The 16,485-nt window shown below is 40.8% G+C and overlaps 2 protein-coding genes across 4 annotated transcripts; both read left to right on the top strand.

Moving 5' to 3' along the window:
- The first annotated feature begins 4,302 nt into the window (after positions 1-4,302).
- LOC122008624 lies at positions 4,303-9,091 on the top strand. The gene is made up of 7 exons (XM_042564420.1): positions 4,303-4,752; positions 4,847-4,917; positions 5,011-5,152; positions 6,241-6,336; positions 6,416-6,538; positions 6,730-6,986; positions 8,694-9,091. Exons 1-7 carry the CDS (start codon positions 4,569-4,571, stop codon positions 8,802-8,804), a joined length of 984 nt encoding a protein of 327 aa, XP_042420354.1. The 5' UTR covers positions 4,303-4,568; the 3' UTR covers positions 8,805-9,091.
- Positions 9,092-10,945: 1,854 nt separating this feature from the next.
- Positions 10,946-15,270, top strand: LOC122008623 (protein FAR1-RELATED SEQUENCE 5-like). Of its 3 annotated transcripts, none has more exons than XM_042564418.1 (2): positions 10,946-11,212; positions 12,576-15,270. In XM_042564418.1, the coding sequence occupies exon 2, from the start codon at positions 13,547-13,549 to the stop codon at positions 14,645-14,647; it is 1,101 nt and encodes a 366-aa protein (XP_042420352.1). In that variant the 5' UTR covers positions 10,946-11,212; positions 12,576-13,546; the 3' UTR covers positions 14,648-15,270. The 3 variants fall into 3 exon arrangements, with proteins under 3 accessions (XP_042420352.1, XP_042420353.1, XP_042420351.1); XM_042564419.1 differs by having other exon boundaries at positions 10,947-11,212; positions 12,628-15,270; XM_042564417.1 differs by having other exon boundaries at positions 10,947-11,212; positions 12,621-15,270.
- Positions 15,271-16,485: the final 1,215 nt, after the last annotated feature.

The raw sequence follows: 16,485 nt of genomic DNA, 5'->3' as shown, positions 1-16,485 counted from the left end.
CATTCTTCTTTTTGCTGTTTTTACGTTTGTCTTCCAAATGTGACAAAGCGATCGCCTTGATACCCGCTTATCTAGTCGACGATTTGGGGGTGATTTAGGTGGTGCGAGGGTTTAAGGTCACCGCTTGACTATCGATGACGCGAGGGTTTAAGGTCGTCGCTCAACCGCCGATGACGCGAGGGTTTAAGGTCGCCGCTCGACCGCCGATGACGCGAGGGTTTAAGATCGCCGCTCGACAGTCGATGATGCGTGGGTTAGATGGGGAATTAATGAGATTCTGAACTGTTTTCTTCCTGCATCAACAAGGATATACAAGCGAAAGGATACATGAATTCACTCGCGCACCTCTTCACCCGGCTCTATAGGGTTGGAGGTGGTTCGCGCTCCATGGTCGATCCAGCTTTCTTCCCTCAGCATCCTCCAAATAGTAGGCGCCTGATCGTAGCTTTTCCAACACTTTGAATGAGCCTACCCATGGCGCTTCCAACTTCTTGACATCGCCGATCGGCTTGACCCTCTTCTAGACTAGGTCGCCCACCTGAAAAGATCTAGGGATTACTCGTCGGTTGTAGTTTTGCCTCATCCTTTGTCTATATGCTGTCAGTCGGGCGGCTGCTTTGTCGCGAGTCTCATCGACCATGTCGAGCTCCATCAACCGCCTCTCATCATTTCCCTCGTCGTAGTGAAGCACCCGATCGGACTCTACCCCAATCTCTACTGGGACAACAACTTCTCCGCCATATACCAAATGGAATGGCGTGAAGCTGGTTCCCTCTTTGGGGGTCGTTCGCAGCGCCCATAACACACTGGGTAGTTCATCCACCCAACTGCCTCCCAGGTGATCCAACCGAGCGCGTAGTACTATGAGGATTTCCCGGTTGATGACCTCAGTCTGTTCATTGCTTTGAGGGTAGGCCACAGAGGTAAAAGCTTGATGTATACCATAACCTTCGCACCATTCCTTTAGTTCTTGGCCCGTGAAGTGTCTCCCATTGTCCGAGACGAGTCGGCGGGGAATGCCGAACCGGCATGTAATGTTCTGCCATAAAAACTTCTTGACCATACTTTCTGTTATCCTCGCTAGCGGATCGGCTTCCACCTATTTCGAGAAATAATCCACAGCTACAAGCAAGAACTTCCTTTGACTAGTCGCCATAGGAAAATGGCCGACTATGTCCATTCCCCATTTGTCGAATGGGCAAGTGACAGTGGACACTTTCATCTCAGCGGTCGGTCGGTGTGTCAAATTGTGATACTTTTGACAGGACAAGCAAGTGGCTACCACCCGGTTTGCATCTTCTTGGAGTGTGGGCCAAAAGTATCCCGCCAGGATAACTTTGCTTGCCAGCGACCGTCCACCTGGATGCCCCCCCCCTTGATGTACTTCTTGAAGGATGAATTCAGCATCTTCAACACCCACACATTTGAGCAGAGGGCGTGAAAATGCCTTCTTATACAACTGCTCACCCACCAACGTGAATCGGGCGGCTCACCTCCTTAACTTTCGTATGGTTTTCCGGTAGAACTCCTGATTGGAGGAATTCGATGATGGATGTCCTCCAATCCCTCAGAAATGAGATCCCTTCCGGTCGGTCAATATACGCCACTAGGGAGACCTACTCGATTGGGCGACTGACGATGATCGGTGTCATTGCACTAGCCAGTTTTGCCAGCTCATCTGCTGTTTGGTTTTTTGATCGGGGAATCTTGTGGATGCTAACCTCTTGGAAGTTCACCTTGAGCTTCTCGAAAGCTTCCACATATAGCCGGAGTCGTGTACTATTGATCTCAAAAGTTCCATTCAATTGCTGGGTCGCTAACTGCGAGTCCGAGTGTAGGAGTACCTTGGTGGCCCCAATGTGCCAAGTAGCTTGTAGACCGGCTATAAGCGCTTCGTACTCGGTTTCGTTGTTGGTGGCTCGGTAATCCAGCCGGATGGATAGGTGCATCCGATCTTCTCTCGGGGATATAAGTAAAATGCCAATTCCGCTTCCCTGACGAGCGGACGAACCATCCACGAGGACTCTGGCTCCAAGTTTTGCACTTCCGTGACGAAGTCCGCCAATGCTTGTGCTTTTATAGCCGACCGGGGTTGGTATTGGATGTCGAATTCACTGAGCTCAGTGGTCCATTTGATCAGTCGGTCGGATGCTTCTGGGTTGAGCAGAACACGACCCAAGGCGCTATTGGTTATCACAATTATGGAGTGGGCCAGGAAATAAGGCCAAAGCCTTCGAGCGGCGAGGATTAATGTGTATGCGAGCTTTTCGAGACCAGTGTAGCGAGACTCAACATCTTTCAATATGTGACTTAAAAAATACACTGGTTGTTGTATCCCCCCTTCTTGCCTGACTAATGCCGATCCGATCGCATCCTGGGTAGATGATAGATAAATCCAAAGTGGCTCCCCCACAATTGGTTTGGCCAAGATGGGCAGGGAGCTGAGATATAGCTTGAGCTCCTCGAAGGCCTGGTCACACTCGCCATCCCATCGGAACTTGGTTGCCCGCCGCAGAATCTTGAAGAACGGTAGGCTCCGGTCGGATGACTTGGAGATGAATCTTGATAAAGCCGTGATCCTCCCGGTCAGCCTCTGCACCTCCTTTAAATTGCAGGGTGGTGGCATGTCCTGGAGCGCCTTTATTTTGCCAGGGTTCGCCTCAATCCCCCATTCGGTCACGATGTAGCCTAGAAAACGTCCGCTCTTAGCGCCGAACAGGCACTTGATCGGGTTGAGCTTGATTCCATACTTTCTCAGTGTTTGGCAAGTTTCTTCTACGTCTGCACATAGGTCGACAGATTGGAGAGACTTGATGAGGATGTCTTCCACATATACCTCCAAGTTCCGCCCGATCTGGTTCCGGAATACCTTGTTCATCATCCGCTGATAGGTGGCGTCGACGTTCTTTAACCCGAACGACATGACCTCATAACAGAACGTCCCATCAGCCGTGACGAAGCTGACTTTTTCCTGATCTTTACGCGCGAGGGGCACCTGGTGGTAGCCCTGATAGGCGTCGAGCATGCAAATCAGCTCGCACCCGGCCGTCGAGTCCACCATCTGATCGATCCGCGGTAATGGGTAGGAATCCATGGGGCACACCTTGTTCAAATTCCTGAAATCAATACACACTCGTCATTTATTACCTGACTTAGAGACCAATACCACGTTGGCGAGCCAAGTTGGAAATTGAATTTCCCTGATGTGCCCGACCTCCAGGAGCTTGTCGACCTCGGTCCGGATGATCAAATCCTGCTCGGCGCTGAAGTCTCGCTTCCTCTGCTTGACTGGTCGAGCGTCTGGGCGGACGTGCAACTCATGTTGTGCCATGCTCGGGTCGACTCCGGGCAACTCGTGTGTCGACCAGGCGAACACGTCGTGGTTCCTTCGAAGGCAGACGATCAGCTCCTCCTTTTGATGGTCTTGGAGATCGGATGCTATGAAAGTATTGGCCTCCGGTCGGCTCGGGTGTATTTGCACCTCCTCCTTATTGTCGTACACCAGTGTGGGAGGCTTCTCTCTGATGGTGTTCACCTCCAACCGGGGGCATTTGCTGGCCACTTTAACTTTTGACTTGACCATTTTAACGTAACAATGCCGAGCCGCCACCTGGTCTTCTCGAACCTCGCCCACCAGGTTCCCCACAGGGAATTTGATCTTTTGGCAATATGTTGACACTACGGCCTGAAACTCGTTGAGGGCCGGCCAACCCAAGATTACGTTGTACGCCGAGGGCGCATCCACCACTTGAGCGTCGGAGGGCCGTCGTCGGGAATTCCCTCCCGGCTTGGCACTAACGACTTGTGGTTGCAGGAGCAGGAGAGCATCAGCGAAGACGAAGAACCACCTCAGCGTTGTTTCCCGGTTGCCATCTACTCAGCTTCAGGGCAGGATCAAATTGGTGTCATCTGTGAGAATCTCAGCCTGAACTTAGAAGCAGAAGATGGAGGACGCCAGACGAAGTTATATGGTTTTTTTTAAGGTGATTTATTTCAATTTTCATATAATAATCATAAGTTTAGCTAATTAAGACTATGTTAATTAGTCAAATAATATTTTTTTTTACATATTTTGTATATCTAGTAACAATATATTTATATCTGTATCTATATATTTATACATTGAGAGTAAGACATGATGTAAAGTAGAATAATTGATTAACCTTTAATTAATGAATTAGCAATCCTATTATTAATAATTTTGGATAAAATAGTAACATTAAATGTTTGAGAGAAAAAATGACAAGTTTAAAGAAGTAAATAGAAAAAGTATCTACCTAATATGTTTAGTTTTCTCTTAATATGCCTAATGTTGGGGGTTGATGTGAGTTTCTTCTTTCTTTTGCTGGAGTCTCTTCTCCCCTTCCACCGTTCCTAAGGCGAAGGCCGGTGACCATCCGGAAATCTTAGCTTTTTTATTTGGCATCAACATCCTCCTCGTCCGTGGACACCGGCTGTGAATTTCCATCCCCGCGAAACCCCATACAAGGTCCGGCCAAGTCCAGCGTGGCAGAGGTCCGGAGATGATGCCATGAAACCACGGTTGATGCGAATGCGACGACAGGATTATGGCGAGGGTCAGCGCGGTTGAGTGGTTGAGGGGCGGAAGCGGCAGATGCTGCTGTTCCTTCAAGCGGATCACCTTTGTGATTTGCTGCGTTAATCTGGTTGCCGCGCTCCTCGTGATTCATTCGTTCTACACTTCCTTCTTCTTCCGCCCTTCGTCTGGGCTCAACCGAAATTATCTCGCCGGTACAAAGATCAACCTTTTCTTGTTGCGGTATACATATGTTGACTTTTTTCCGGTAATTTTAAAAATAAAATTGAATCTTTTTTGTTGTTGCAGATCAGACAAAGAAAATGGAAGAATCGATCCGGATACGAAGAGAAATGGGGCCTTTGGCTCTCGTTAATGCGGTAAGCGCGCAGGCTTGATTTCTGTTCTTTAACACACGGTTTGGGATTGAGGATTTAACTGGTGGAACTTCCCGTTTCATTGGACTTGAGTAGGCGAGGATGCTCAGAATGAAGTTATCCAGAGAAGAGAAAAAGGGGCGTATTCAGTTGTCACAACTGGTGATGCATAAGTTGGCCAGCGAGATTCTGCAGATGCTGCAAGGTGTCGACAATACTAACGTGACGGAACAACAGGGTTGGTTATCCTGTTGATGTTTATTTGAGCTTGTTGATCAGTTATTTTCATGAATTTGTTCACCAAGTTGGATCATACGTTCATGCATAGATAGCTTGATCGTTGGGACGTTGGTGAGCTAAGGTCACAGGATTAGAAAATGATATCTTTAAGAAATTGGTTGTTTTGATATTTCAATACGTTCTAAAATTCTTATGGACTTCCTGTTTCAAAATTTCAGTCCAGACTTTAGTTAAGTTCAACTTTATACTTCTAGATCCAATAACACTAGCTCTGATTCTTTAGCTACTTTGAACTTCAACATAATCCTGTCCTCCCCCTAACTGCTCTATTTTTATACGATGTTAGACTGATAGTTTCCCTTTGGTTGGTACAGATGAAGCAAGTGTTTCTTTCAGTAGCATGACTTTCAAATTATAGTTAGAATATGTTTCAGGAGTTGCTTGCTGTTTTTCTGTTTCATATTTTTAACATTTCTGACATTACAGTTTATTTTGGGTAACCAAAAGTTCTTATTGGCAACTATGAACCTAGCTTTCTGGACAATGATTTCATTGTTCGATCATGATAAAGACCTTTGATTCGATTTTCTGCGTATTTTAGTAATGCCACTTGGTCATTTGAATAATGAGATGATTTTTTGTTCAATATTTGTTACACTGTTTTACAGTTTTCATTTGCGCTCTAGTATTCTGTCAATTTAGAAAATGACATCTTGTTGATAATAATAAATGTGCAAAGGGAAGAAGTATGTAAATTATGAATGTATGGATGTAATTGTGTACAATTCTTCTTTTGTTTCAGGAAGGAGATCGCCAATACAAAATATGCTTTCAAGGCAAAAATAAGTAAATAACATTATATTTTGATTTCTGTAGTCTTTAGGTTCTTTAACAAAGTAACTATGCTCAATCTTGGCAACAAAAGAAATTATTGGTTGAGTGGATGCCAATGGCTGTTTACATCCTGGTTTCACACACTGCCTGGAAATTTACGTGCTAAAGGACGCTATTATTTGAAAAATAAACTTCAGCTGGAGGGTCTAACAGTTCTAGTTTGACATGTTAGTTGTTTTGACTTTTGAGCAGCTGCAGTGAATATATGGCGTGTCCAGAAGCTTGAAGAAGTTCGAAAAGCAACAAACTCAAAACCTTCAAATTCAAGCATCCCTTTTAGGGAAGCAAGTATTCTTCGTTTGCCTGTGCATTTATGTTATTTCACAACCTTGATGATTGTTCTTGAATTCACTGCTGGGGTTTGTAGAGATGCTGAAACAAGCACTGGAGACTAATTGGCCTCTTCTAATGGAAGGAATTGGACTTTGGATTCCAACTAATATTATCAACACTCAGCATGATGATAAACCCAAAGACGAACCAGATTTTGGTAAATTTATTTACTTCAAATCTTTAATAATTTGTTGAGCATTGACCTTTTCTGTTATGTGATGATTGTGAAAATTTAGTTGATAATCGTCTCATGATCTTTCCTAGTTATGTTGTATAAATATAGTACTTCATTTAAACCAATCTGGAGGAACTAATTCATGAATTCTATAATGCATCTTTATGTAAAAGAGATAATTCCTGGTCGACCAATTCCTCCTGAATGCCATGCTGAACTTCATACTGATTATGATGGAGCTGCTGTTAGATGGGGTCTTACCCACCATAAAGAAAGTGCAGCAGATTGTTGTCAGGCTTGCTTAGATCAGGCAAAACGCACAAAGCCAGGGGGAATGAAATGCAATATATGGGTTTACTGCCCATCAGAATTTGGGTGCTATTCACCAGATATATATGAACACAAGCATCAGGAATGCTGGCTGAAGCAGGTATCATAATTTTCATTTTTGCACATATCACCATCTTAAATTGCTGCTAAATTTCAGATTATTCCTGTGGTAACTGAAGAAATGATTCATCTCTTATTATTTGAAAGTCAGTTCAAGTAGAGAACACATATAAACATAGGAAACATTTTAAGGATGAGGTGAATGTGAATTGGCCAAAGTAAGCATGCCATAATCATGCTAGGTAACAATGAAAATAAACAAAAGAACATTGTTGGGGTTGAGAGAATTCCTATTTTTGTCAATGCCTGATATCTTATAGGCCTGATATCTCATCCCCTATAAGGAGGAATTCACCCTCCTTCGGGGCCTTCAAATGACCCTTAAAGAGGTCACAATCTTGGCTTGAGGTCTAAGAGCCCCTCATCCACATGAATAGTTAATGCATGGATACCTTCCACTTGGCTATCAACAATTCAAACAGTCCTCCCAACTAGAGATGCTGATTGATATCTAATAAAGAAGTCCTGTTGTAGTTATTATTTCTTTGTTCAGCATCTACGTTTTTCATAGACTTATGAGTTGGTTAAGATGTTGTATTATATTATTTGCTAAATGTATTGTTTAGTTATATGCAATTTTCTTTTATGCAATTATGTCTTGGTTAGGCATGCTAATTTAATTGTTAGTTTGACGAAAATATTGTTCAAGTGATTCAGTTGAAATATTACATTATATGTCTTGTGATGTATGCATTGTTGTTAATATAATTAATGTTACTTTTTTTTAGAAATTCATGTGCATTTGTATACTGTATTAGCTTCTGTCGTGTGGCTTTGTAAGAATGACTTGTATCTTTGATGGCAACTCTAGATGGTAGATCAAGGCATTGACCTTGTTGAGTTTGGTCATAGTGATAGTTTCTTGGTCATGTGTTCCTAACAAGTAGTGCAAAGTGACCTCAACCCAACACCTTTACCTACAAATTGGGGTCTGCTCATCATATTGAAATGCTCACCTTAAAAGATAATGGTTCTTTAGTAAGCAACTTTCAATAGGATAGACATGAAACATTACCTGTTTTGAAGAGTTTTTTTTTTCAATGTGGATTATGGAATATAAAAAGAAAGATTTATCTGTATTTGTGCTCAGCCATTGTTATGTAGCTGATATTGATAATAAAATGAGAAACTACAAGTTTATCTAAGTGAAAAATACCTCATTTTAACGAGGTAAAGTCAATTACTGAAAGTAGTTATAAAAAAAATTCTATTAGAAACCTTAAAAAACGATCCACTAGTTCTTGTTCTACTGATTATGTTTTCTCTACAAAATTAAATGCCTGTAAATCATGCATTTGGCTAACTCCAGGTAGTATGATGTGTTTGTTCCAAAGATCAATCATTCTCTTCTTCTATTAACTGCAAAATGTGCTCGACATACTTGAAGCTGAATCTTTGTCACAACATGCAAGAAGTCACAACCTTCGTGAAGACTGATCTATTAACTTGACAAGGCCAACCATTGGCCTAAAATATTTAAGCTTAATACAATTGACACTCACTCATCTTAACTTATAAACCACAACCGACTATGAGATTAAATTGGGCTGTCACAATATTTTCTTTTCTTAATGATTTTGGCAAAGTACATGGGCACAAGTCTCTTCCCTACATGATTTAACTTGCTCAATCACTTAATGTACATGTGCATCTTCTTTCTTTTCTTTAATAATCTTGGCAAATGCAGGCTGATACACCTCGATTGAATTTCAAAGACAAGTACTCGGAGTCATACCGGAACAATCACCACAATGCACCCATTGTCGTGCCATGGATGTCAGGCATTGTGCACTTGTAGAAGCTACTTCATGATTTCCGGAAAAAAGAAAAAGATTTAGCCACTTATTTGAATTGTTTATCTTCACAATGCTGCCAGAATTTTTGTCCGAGTTGCAGTGGCGTTTCAAGTCTGTATTCTTTATGCCCTTGTAAACTTGACAATGGCATCCCCTCTCTTCTTTAGAGAGTTGCAGAACACTTCTGAATGGGTGAGAAATTTTACAGGTGGAATATGATGATGTTTATCAACATACTTCATGAGCTTCAAGCGTTGTCTTCAATTTATGATGATCTCATATTCTGATATTTGTTTTTGTTTTGGTTTCACCTCATGCAAATTTTTTATCGGTGACAAATCGGAAAGTGCAGATGGATTTTAACTGACGGTTCATAATCATAAGTTTTAAAATCTCCCCGAATATAATGTGCCTTAGATAATATTTGAATCCTTATTACCTAAGGAGCCTGTCCTATCTCCCTCTTATTATCACATCATAGTCTCGAGGCAAATGTTGTCAACCTTTTGTTTTTTTATAAAGGTAAATTGTATTAAAAGTCTATCATAGACTTACATGATAGCCACTCAAAAATCGAAACACATGCGCATGACCTTCCTAAATATCCTATCAATGCTTGTAACACCTTCATATTGACATCTATTATGAACTTGCCAAATTTAGAACGCCGCGCATGACACCCCCAAGTGCTAGGTCTTGGTGAGTATGCTGTTGCCGCGGAGCCGTTAGCTTTGTCGTTGCCGCGGGCATCGGTTGGCTTATATGCCGCCCATTCCTGACCTCGTCCCGAAGAACTTATGGCAGAAGTGGTGGTCCAATGTCTCATCTATCTATTGACAAAGTGGGCATGTCTTACAAGTTACGCACGACAGTTTGTCAATGGTGCGTATCCCGCCATTTGCAAGAAGTCAAATTGTGAATTGATGTTTTGGCATGGGGTAAGACTTCCATAGCTGATGACCACTCCTTGTCTAGCAAGGCCGGCCCTTGCTGCGGCTTTCGCCTGGATATCTTGACGGATCTAAATGAGAGGCTTGATTAGGGGGAGTTCGACGCCTTGGCTTGCCACTGCCAAATGTTGTCATACTTTAACAGTAAAAGATAAAATCGTTATCTCGTTGACTCCAGAGTGATCCCTACTGTTTATAAGGGAGAAAAATCATATAGAATTTTGCTTAGTAATAATATGTAAGGAGGAGTTGAGATAATCTAAGAATCAATCCTAGATCTATTGACAGTAATATCCTTATATAAATCATTGCGTCAGTCCGGGCCAAATGTTGTCATCCTTGACTATAAGAAAGGAATTAGTGTTTTTGCTGGCCTCATAACAAACAGTTGTTTCCCTGCATCGAATACTAAAATGTTGATACTTGTTCAAGCTTATAAAGCCCTTTTTACTAATTCAAAATTTACCATACGAGAATAGACTGTGTTACAATAAGAAATATATTATTGTTAATTCATCTTGTTTAGTTGAGGAGCGGGAAAACAAAAGAAAAAATATTTTAAAATAATTTTTGTTTTAAATGCTCCAATTTTATTTATTCCATATATAAATCATGTTTCAAGCTCCTTAAAAAAATTTTAATAAAAAATAATGAAAAATATAAAATTGAAATTTCCTCTTGTATATGAAAATAATTGAGTGCCAAAACTCAAGTTGGCTAAACAATAAAAAATGACAATATTATTGAACAAATTTAAGAGTGCAAATGAATCAAGTCGCTTGTGAGTTGTTTGGTCAAAACTCAACTCGAGTTCGGAGTTGACCGAGTTTGAAATTGACTGAGCTCGAATCTTCTCATTTAATATTTGAGTTGATCTTGAACTCATTTAATACTTGCTCGAGGACTTATCAAGTCCTATTGAACCAGACCATATATAATATATTATTTATATATATATATATAAATATTGGTAATTAATGGAAAGTATTAAGTAAAATTTTAAATTTTAAAAGTTTATTTTTAAAAGAATATTATTGTTTGATTTATAATATAAAAAAAAGTACACTAGGATCGAGCTCGAAAGCTTGATTTTAATTCGAACTTTTCGAGATGAGCTCGAGCATGACTAGTCGAGCCGAGCCTCTGTTGTTTTTTCAACTCGAGCTGGAGCTGGTCGAGCTGGGATCAGCTCGAGCTCAAATCTGGAGACGTTTTCTAACTCCCATGGCTATTCAGAGAATTCCCCATTTCCCCCACCCGACCGCTCATCCCCGTCGCTCTTCTCGGCCCCTCAGTGACAAAAACCTTTCCCTAGCCCCGTAAGCTCGGCGGCGTCGGACTGAGGACGGCGATTACCCGGTGACGGCGGTGGCGCAGGAGCGACGGCGGCGACGTTCCTTTGGCTGAGGAGAGGCAGGACTCAGGAGCGATGGCGTGGGCGATCGAGCGACGTAGAACAGGTCTTACTCGTTTCCCAAATGCAGGCCGAGACTCGAATTTCTTAATTTTGCTCTAAATTCTTACTGTATGATTCCGTACCTACGGTGGTCATCCAACACGGCGATCACCATTGCGGGCGTAAATGCCAGACAACTTTTATGATCATAGTCAGCATACATTGTTTGATGCTTCTGCAATGACTTGGTTTTAGATTATGGAATTAGGTGTCCGTTAGTTTTGTCTTTCTCAAAAAAAAAAAAAAGGTTACGAACCGTCTCACAAAATGTTTTTTTTTGGATTTCTCGAAGAAATGGAAAGTTTTCGTGGAAGATTTGTTCTGTGAATTTTTCTCATTTTGTGAAGGCTCATTTGTGAACTGGAGCGTCATATCAGTGGGCAATTGTTTATATGTGCTTGTTCTAAGAGGTGAGAGAACCACAATTTTACAACTTTGAAGTGCTTTGTGCTCTTTCAATTACTGGGTGAAGTTTAGAACTATAAAATGTTGAAGTGCTTTTGTTACGAAATAAATTTGTTCCAATAGTAAATCACATTAGAATTGATAAAAAAAATCAAGCATATTTAATTCAACTAAATCCATCCGCATCAGTATCAACTGAGTGTTCTGACAATAATAAATCTATATAGTAACACAATTTTTTAAGCTATTGAAGTTGAAAATAAGGTGATTTGTATGGTTTATTTATTTATGTATACTTCAATTGGGCACTTCATCAATGCTCTTTCTTCAATTCCTTCAGCGATGAAGTTAGTGGCATTTTTATCCTGGATTAGATTTATCAACAAGAGGTTTATGAAATCACATCTTCAAATGATGGCGTAAGCTAACAAACTACTTAACAATCCTCCCACTTGTTTTTGCTTTTGTTAGCCCATTCATGATATGCTATCAGCAGATAAATCTTATCTTTTCAAGTTGTTGTTTGTTGCACATTTGGTCTTACCAAGGGGTTCATCATCCCCTCTTTATATGACTTGTGTGAAATTGTTTCTTTAAGTTTTATCTTTTGGCATAGATGATGATGGAATAAGTTTATTTTCTCAAAAATCTTGAATTAGATGAACTTCACTTTTAGATTGTATTGCAATTACAATTTTTTTTTTCACGTTTTCCTTGTCAAAGTTTTTGCATGATGGGTTTTGACTATTTTTGATGTTCTTGATTTAGTATGCGTGCTAGTAATTTACTTTCCATATTTTTAACAGCAACACCTATTGTTGTGGTTGTGTTGACTTTCATTAGCCAACAAATGTTGCTGCAAGTATCAAGTTGGAGTCTGCAGTCATGTACTGATGTGCTTACTAGATGTCAAATGCTCAAGCTTAAGTGATCAATAATTTTACTTTTTCTTTTTCCTGCAGATATGTTTGAATAAATATTCACTGTGTTTTTCTGAAATCCTAAAGCATGCAGGAATATGGTTGAAATCCTAAAGCATGCACCTCTAATAAATATGGTTGAAGTTTATTGATTATTTCCATGGGTTGAAGATGTATGGTTATTGTAGGAGTTTTGGCTTGAAGGTAACCGTCTAGAGCAGGAATAATATTGGTAAATAATAGTAAACACACCATATGGATGGATCCTTAGTAAATACTAAAACGATGGACAGTTCAGTGTGAAGCACAAAGACCATGGATAGGTCATTAGAAGGAAGTGTGGCTTCTAATGTATTGGGAGAAGGTACGAATGGAATAAACAAATTAACAAAAAGAATTAGTGCCTCTTTAAAAAATGAAATTTGCCTCAATGGAGCAGAGGGAATAGCCACTGCTGTAGATGATTCCAAGCAACATAACATGTAGTTGACAGAGATACGACAGGAAGAAGTACAATTGGTGTTGATGGATCTGTAAAAAATACTGGAAACGTGGATCCACTAGTGAAAAAGGTGTATGAGACAACTGATTATCTACGGCTGGAACCGAAGGTGGGTATGGTTTTTCACTTTGAAGAGGAAGCATTTAATTTCTATAATTCATATGCTAAAAGAAAAGGTTTTAGCATACGCAAGGGGCATCTTTCTCGAAGAAGAGATAATAGCATACGTGATAGACACTATGTATGTAGCAATGAAGGTACTCGTCAAGAGCATCACACTCATGTAACTAAGAAACCTCGACCGTTGGAGAGAACAAAATGTTTGGCTCGTATTGAGTTCAAAGTGAACCGTTGTAATGCATGGGTAATAAATAAGTTTGTTGAAGAGCATAATCATCCACTTTCAAGCCCAAATAAGATACACATGTTGCGTTCTCATAGAAAGAAATTACTTGTTGAACGGGCAAATTTTACTGAAGCAGATTACTAATGTGGGGTTAAACCATCTCAGATGCATGATAATCATTCAAAGGAGTTACATGGCACAGAAGATAATGAATTACATATGAAGAATCAGTCATTCTTGAGCACTACAAGGCTTAGGGATCTTGAGAAAGGAGATGCACAGTTCGTTCTAGATTTTCTGAAAAATAAACAGTCTGATGATCCATCATTTTTCTATGCAGTACAAATTGATGAAAAGGAACGCTTGACCAATTTCTTCTGGGTAGATGGACAGTCTAAAAATGATGTTGCCTACTTTGGGGATGCATTCTTGTTTGACACAACCTATCGGACGAGCAGTTTTGACATACCTTTTGCAGCATTTGTTGGTGTGAATCATCATAAGCAAATTGTTATATTTGGGAATGCATTACTTCTGAGTGATTCTGTTGGATCCTTCATTTGGCTATTTAATACTTTTGTGGCTGCTATGTCTGGAAGAAAACCAAAAACAATTTTCACAGATCAATGTGCTGAATTATCCCAAGCAGTTACTATGTCTTTCCATGATGCATCCCATCAGTTTTGTTTATGGCATATATTAAAAAATGTTCCCAAAAACCATTCTGTGTTCAATTGTGAACTCAACTTTCACAAAGATTTTGAAGATTGCATATTTGGAGGTAGCTCTGAAGAAGTTTTCAGTAAGCTATGGGACAACTTGCTTTCTAAACATGGTCTTGGAAGTAGTGTATGGTTGAAGGATTTGTACCTGAGCAGAAAGAAATGGGCTCTTCCTTACCTTAACAGTTCATTTTGTGCTACCATGATGACAAAACAATGGGCTGAAAGCATGGATAATCTCTTTAAGATTCATTTCTACAGGAAATTGCCTCTTCCAAAATTTATTGCACAATACTTCAAGGCCTTAACTCAACTACGTGAGAAGGAACTTATTGAAGATTACGAATCTAGGCAAACTAAACCTGCCTTATTGGTTGATATACCTGTTCTAGCTGAAGCCGCAGAATCATATACGAGGAGAATATATGTGGATTTTGAATACGAGTATAAGAGCCAACTTGCTTGCCTATATGAACTTACTGCGATGAATGGGACAATATATACTTTCAGTCTCAGTTCCTCAAAAGTGCACTGGGATTGTTGAGTTTAGTCCGTCCAATCTTACAATTAAATGTAGCTGCAAGAAGTTTGAATCAATGGGTGTCTTGTGTATGCATGCTTTGAAGGTTCTTAATAATAATAACATTCTCTTCCTACCTCCTCAGTATATTTTGAGATGGACCAAGTATGCCAAAGATGGCATAGTGTATAGTGTACCACCATAAGTAGAGGACTCCAGTGCCCCAGATTCATTGACTTTGAGAAAGTCACATGTGTCACAAGTCAGTTGCAGTAAAATTTCTCCTTCCAAAGATGCCCTTGAGATTCTTGAACATGGACTCGATAGATTCATTTCAGAAATGGAAAATATTTTACATGGTGCTCCTTGGACCAAACAATCACAAAATATAAACATTGTTGATGATGTGCAACAGAACACATTAGAAACAAGTGGTATTTGTTTTGATGGTTTTGAGTTTTCTGTTAGATGACAGTAGATTCAATTATCTGTTGAAATCCTACATGTGGTCCATCTCCAACTTGAGGCACTTATACAAGTTTCTGTTTGCAGCGACTTGGTAGACTCACTGATCGACTCTTTTACTATAAATGTTGGGCAATCTTGATTCTTGAAGCATATCATTTAACTCATTGGAGCCACTTGATTCCGAGTTGTCTGTATAACTTAATTTTTAAAAGTAGTTACACTTCTGTATGTTTAAACGCATAGGTTGACACTCGTTAACTAGTTAGATGACACAAAGCCATAATTTGTTGAGAATTGTAATTCTATATGATGCGGCGATGGAGGGAGGTCTACTTAGCACAGAGTCAATTACTAGGGTGGAGGTCAAAATCAAGGTGGTCAATATCCGGGTGTCAAAGGGTTGAACGGAGGACAATGACAATGGTTGGTCGGGCAGTCAGGCCTCGATCGGCTGGAGACATATTCGAGCAGACCATCCATCCAGCTTGAGGTGATACGTAAGACAGTCGACGCTCAATATGGAGTAGCAGGACGCCGGTGGGGACCGGATAGCTCGTCCGAACGAGGAAGGATAGATTATTACTCAGTCATTGCACGGGAGAGCAATTGAGGTCGACAGAGCGGAAGAATCCCGGTCGAGCGGCTACCCCACTCGGGCAAGCAATGGGACCTAACCATGGACGGAGCGGGATCTCGGCAGAATGGCTACCTCGCTCGGCCAAGCAACGGGACCTTGCCATGGATGGAGTGGAGTCTCGGCCGAGCAGCTACCCCACTTGGCCAAGCAACATGACCATTGTAGTATCTCTCGACATCCTTTTGGGAGGTAGTGTCGTTGACACGAGGCATGGTCGATAGATGGATCATACGGTAGAAACTTCTACTGTTTCGTCAGGGATATACATGCCCTATTAAGGTATGTTGTCTGAGGTAGTTTCCTGACAGGTCCTTTCCTGACAACGGGACCTGGTGATCGCACATCGCCCACCAGGGCTTTATATAAAGAGGGTCCATCATCAGCGAAGGTACGCGTTATCTATTGTTTGCACATAGTTCTATCGTTGTTCCACTTTTCTCCACATTCCGGTGACTAACTTGAGCGTCGGAGGGACAACGCCGGGGATCCCTTCCCTGACTCGATACGAACGTTACTAGTTTTACAGAGTGGAGTGAGGTCTTTAGCCAGTCAGCGAAGCCGTCACATTTCCAGTTTTCCACCTTCCCACCTTCCCACTTTTGGACTGGATCATTATAAAGAAAAGATTGTTGTATCTATTTATTCTATTTCAAATCAGTTTACATGCTTTGTATTTAAAAATATACAAAGGAATAAAAAAACTAATTGTTGGATTAAGTTGTACAATTTTTCTTAGTTCAGAGCCTTCTACGACTTC

The sequence above is a fragment of the Zingiber officinale genome, chromosome 8A, assembly GCF_018446385.1.
Source record: "Zingiber officinale cultivar Zhangliang chromosome 8A, Zo_v1.1, whole genome shotgun sequence".
Lineage (NCBI taxonomy): Eukaryota > Viridiplantae > Streptophyta > Magnoliopsida > Zingiberales > Zingiberaceae > Zingiber > Zingiber officinale.
Note: the sequence above shows the minus strand (reverse complement) of the source record. Positions and strands in the feature narration are given on the sequence as shown.

Excerpts from the sequence above, each read along its gene's own strand:
- LOC122008624 (XM_042564420.1), top strand. The coding sequence starts at position 4,569 with ATGGCGAGGGTCAGCGCGGTTGAGTGGTTGAGGGGCGGAAGCGGCAGA. Across the intron at positions 5,153-6,240 it reads TAACGTGACGGAACAACAGG|CTGCAGTGAATATATGGCGT; the intron begins GTTGGTTATCCT and ends ACTTTTGAGCAG. Across the intron at positions 6,987-8,693 it reads AGGAATGCTGGCTGAAGCAG|GCTGATACACCTCGATTGAA; the intron begins GTATCATAATTT and ends TGGCAAATGCAG.
- LOC122008623 (XM_042564418.1), top strand. The coding sequence starts at position 13,547 with ATGCATGATAATCATTCAAAGGAGTTACATGGCACAGAAGATAATGAA.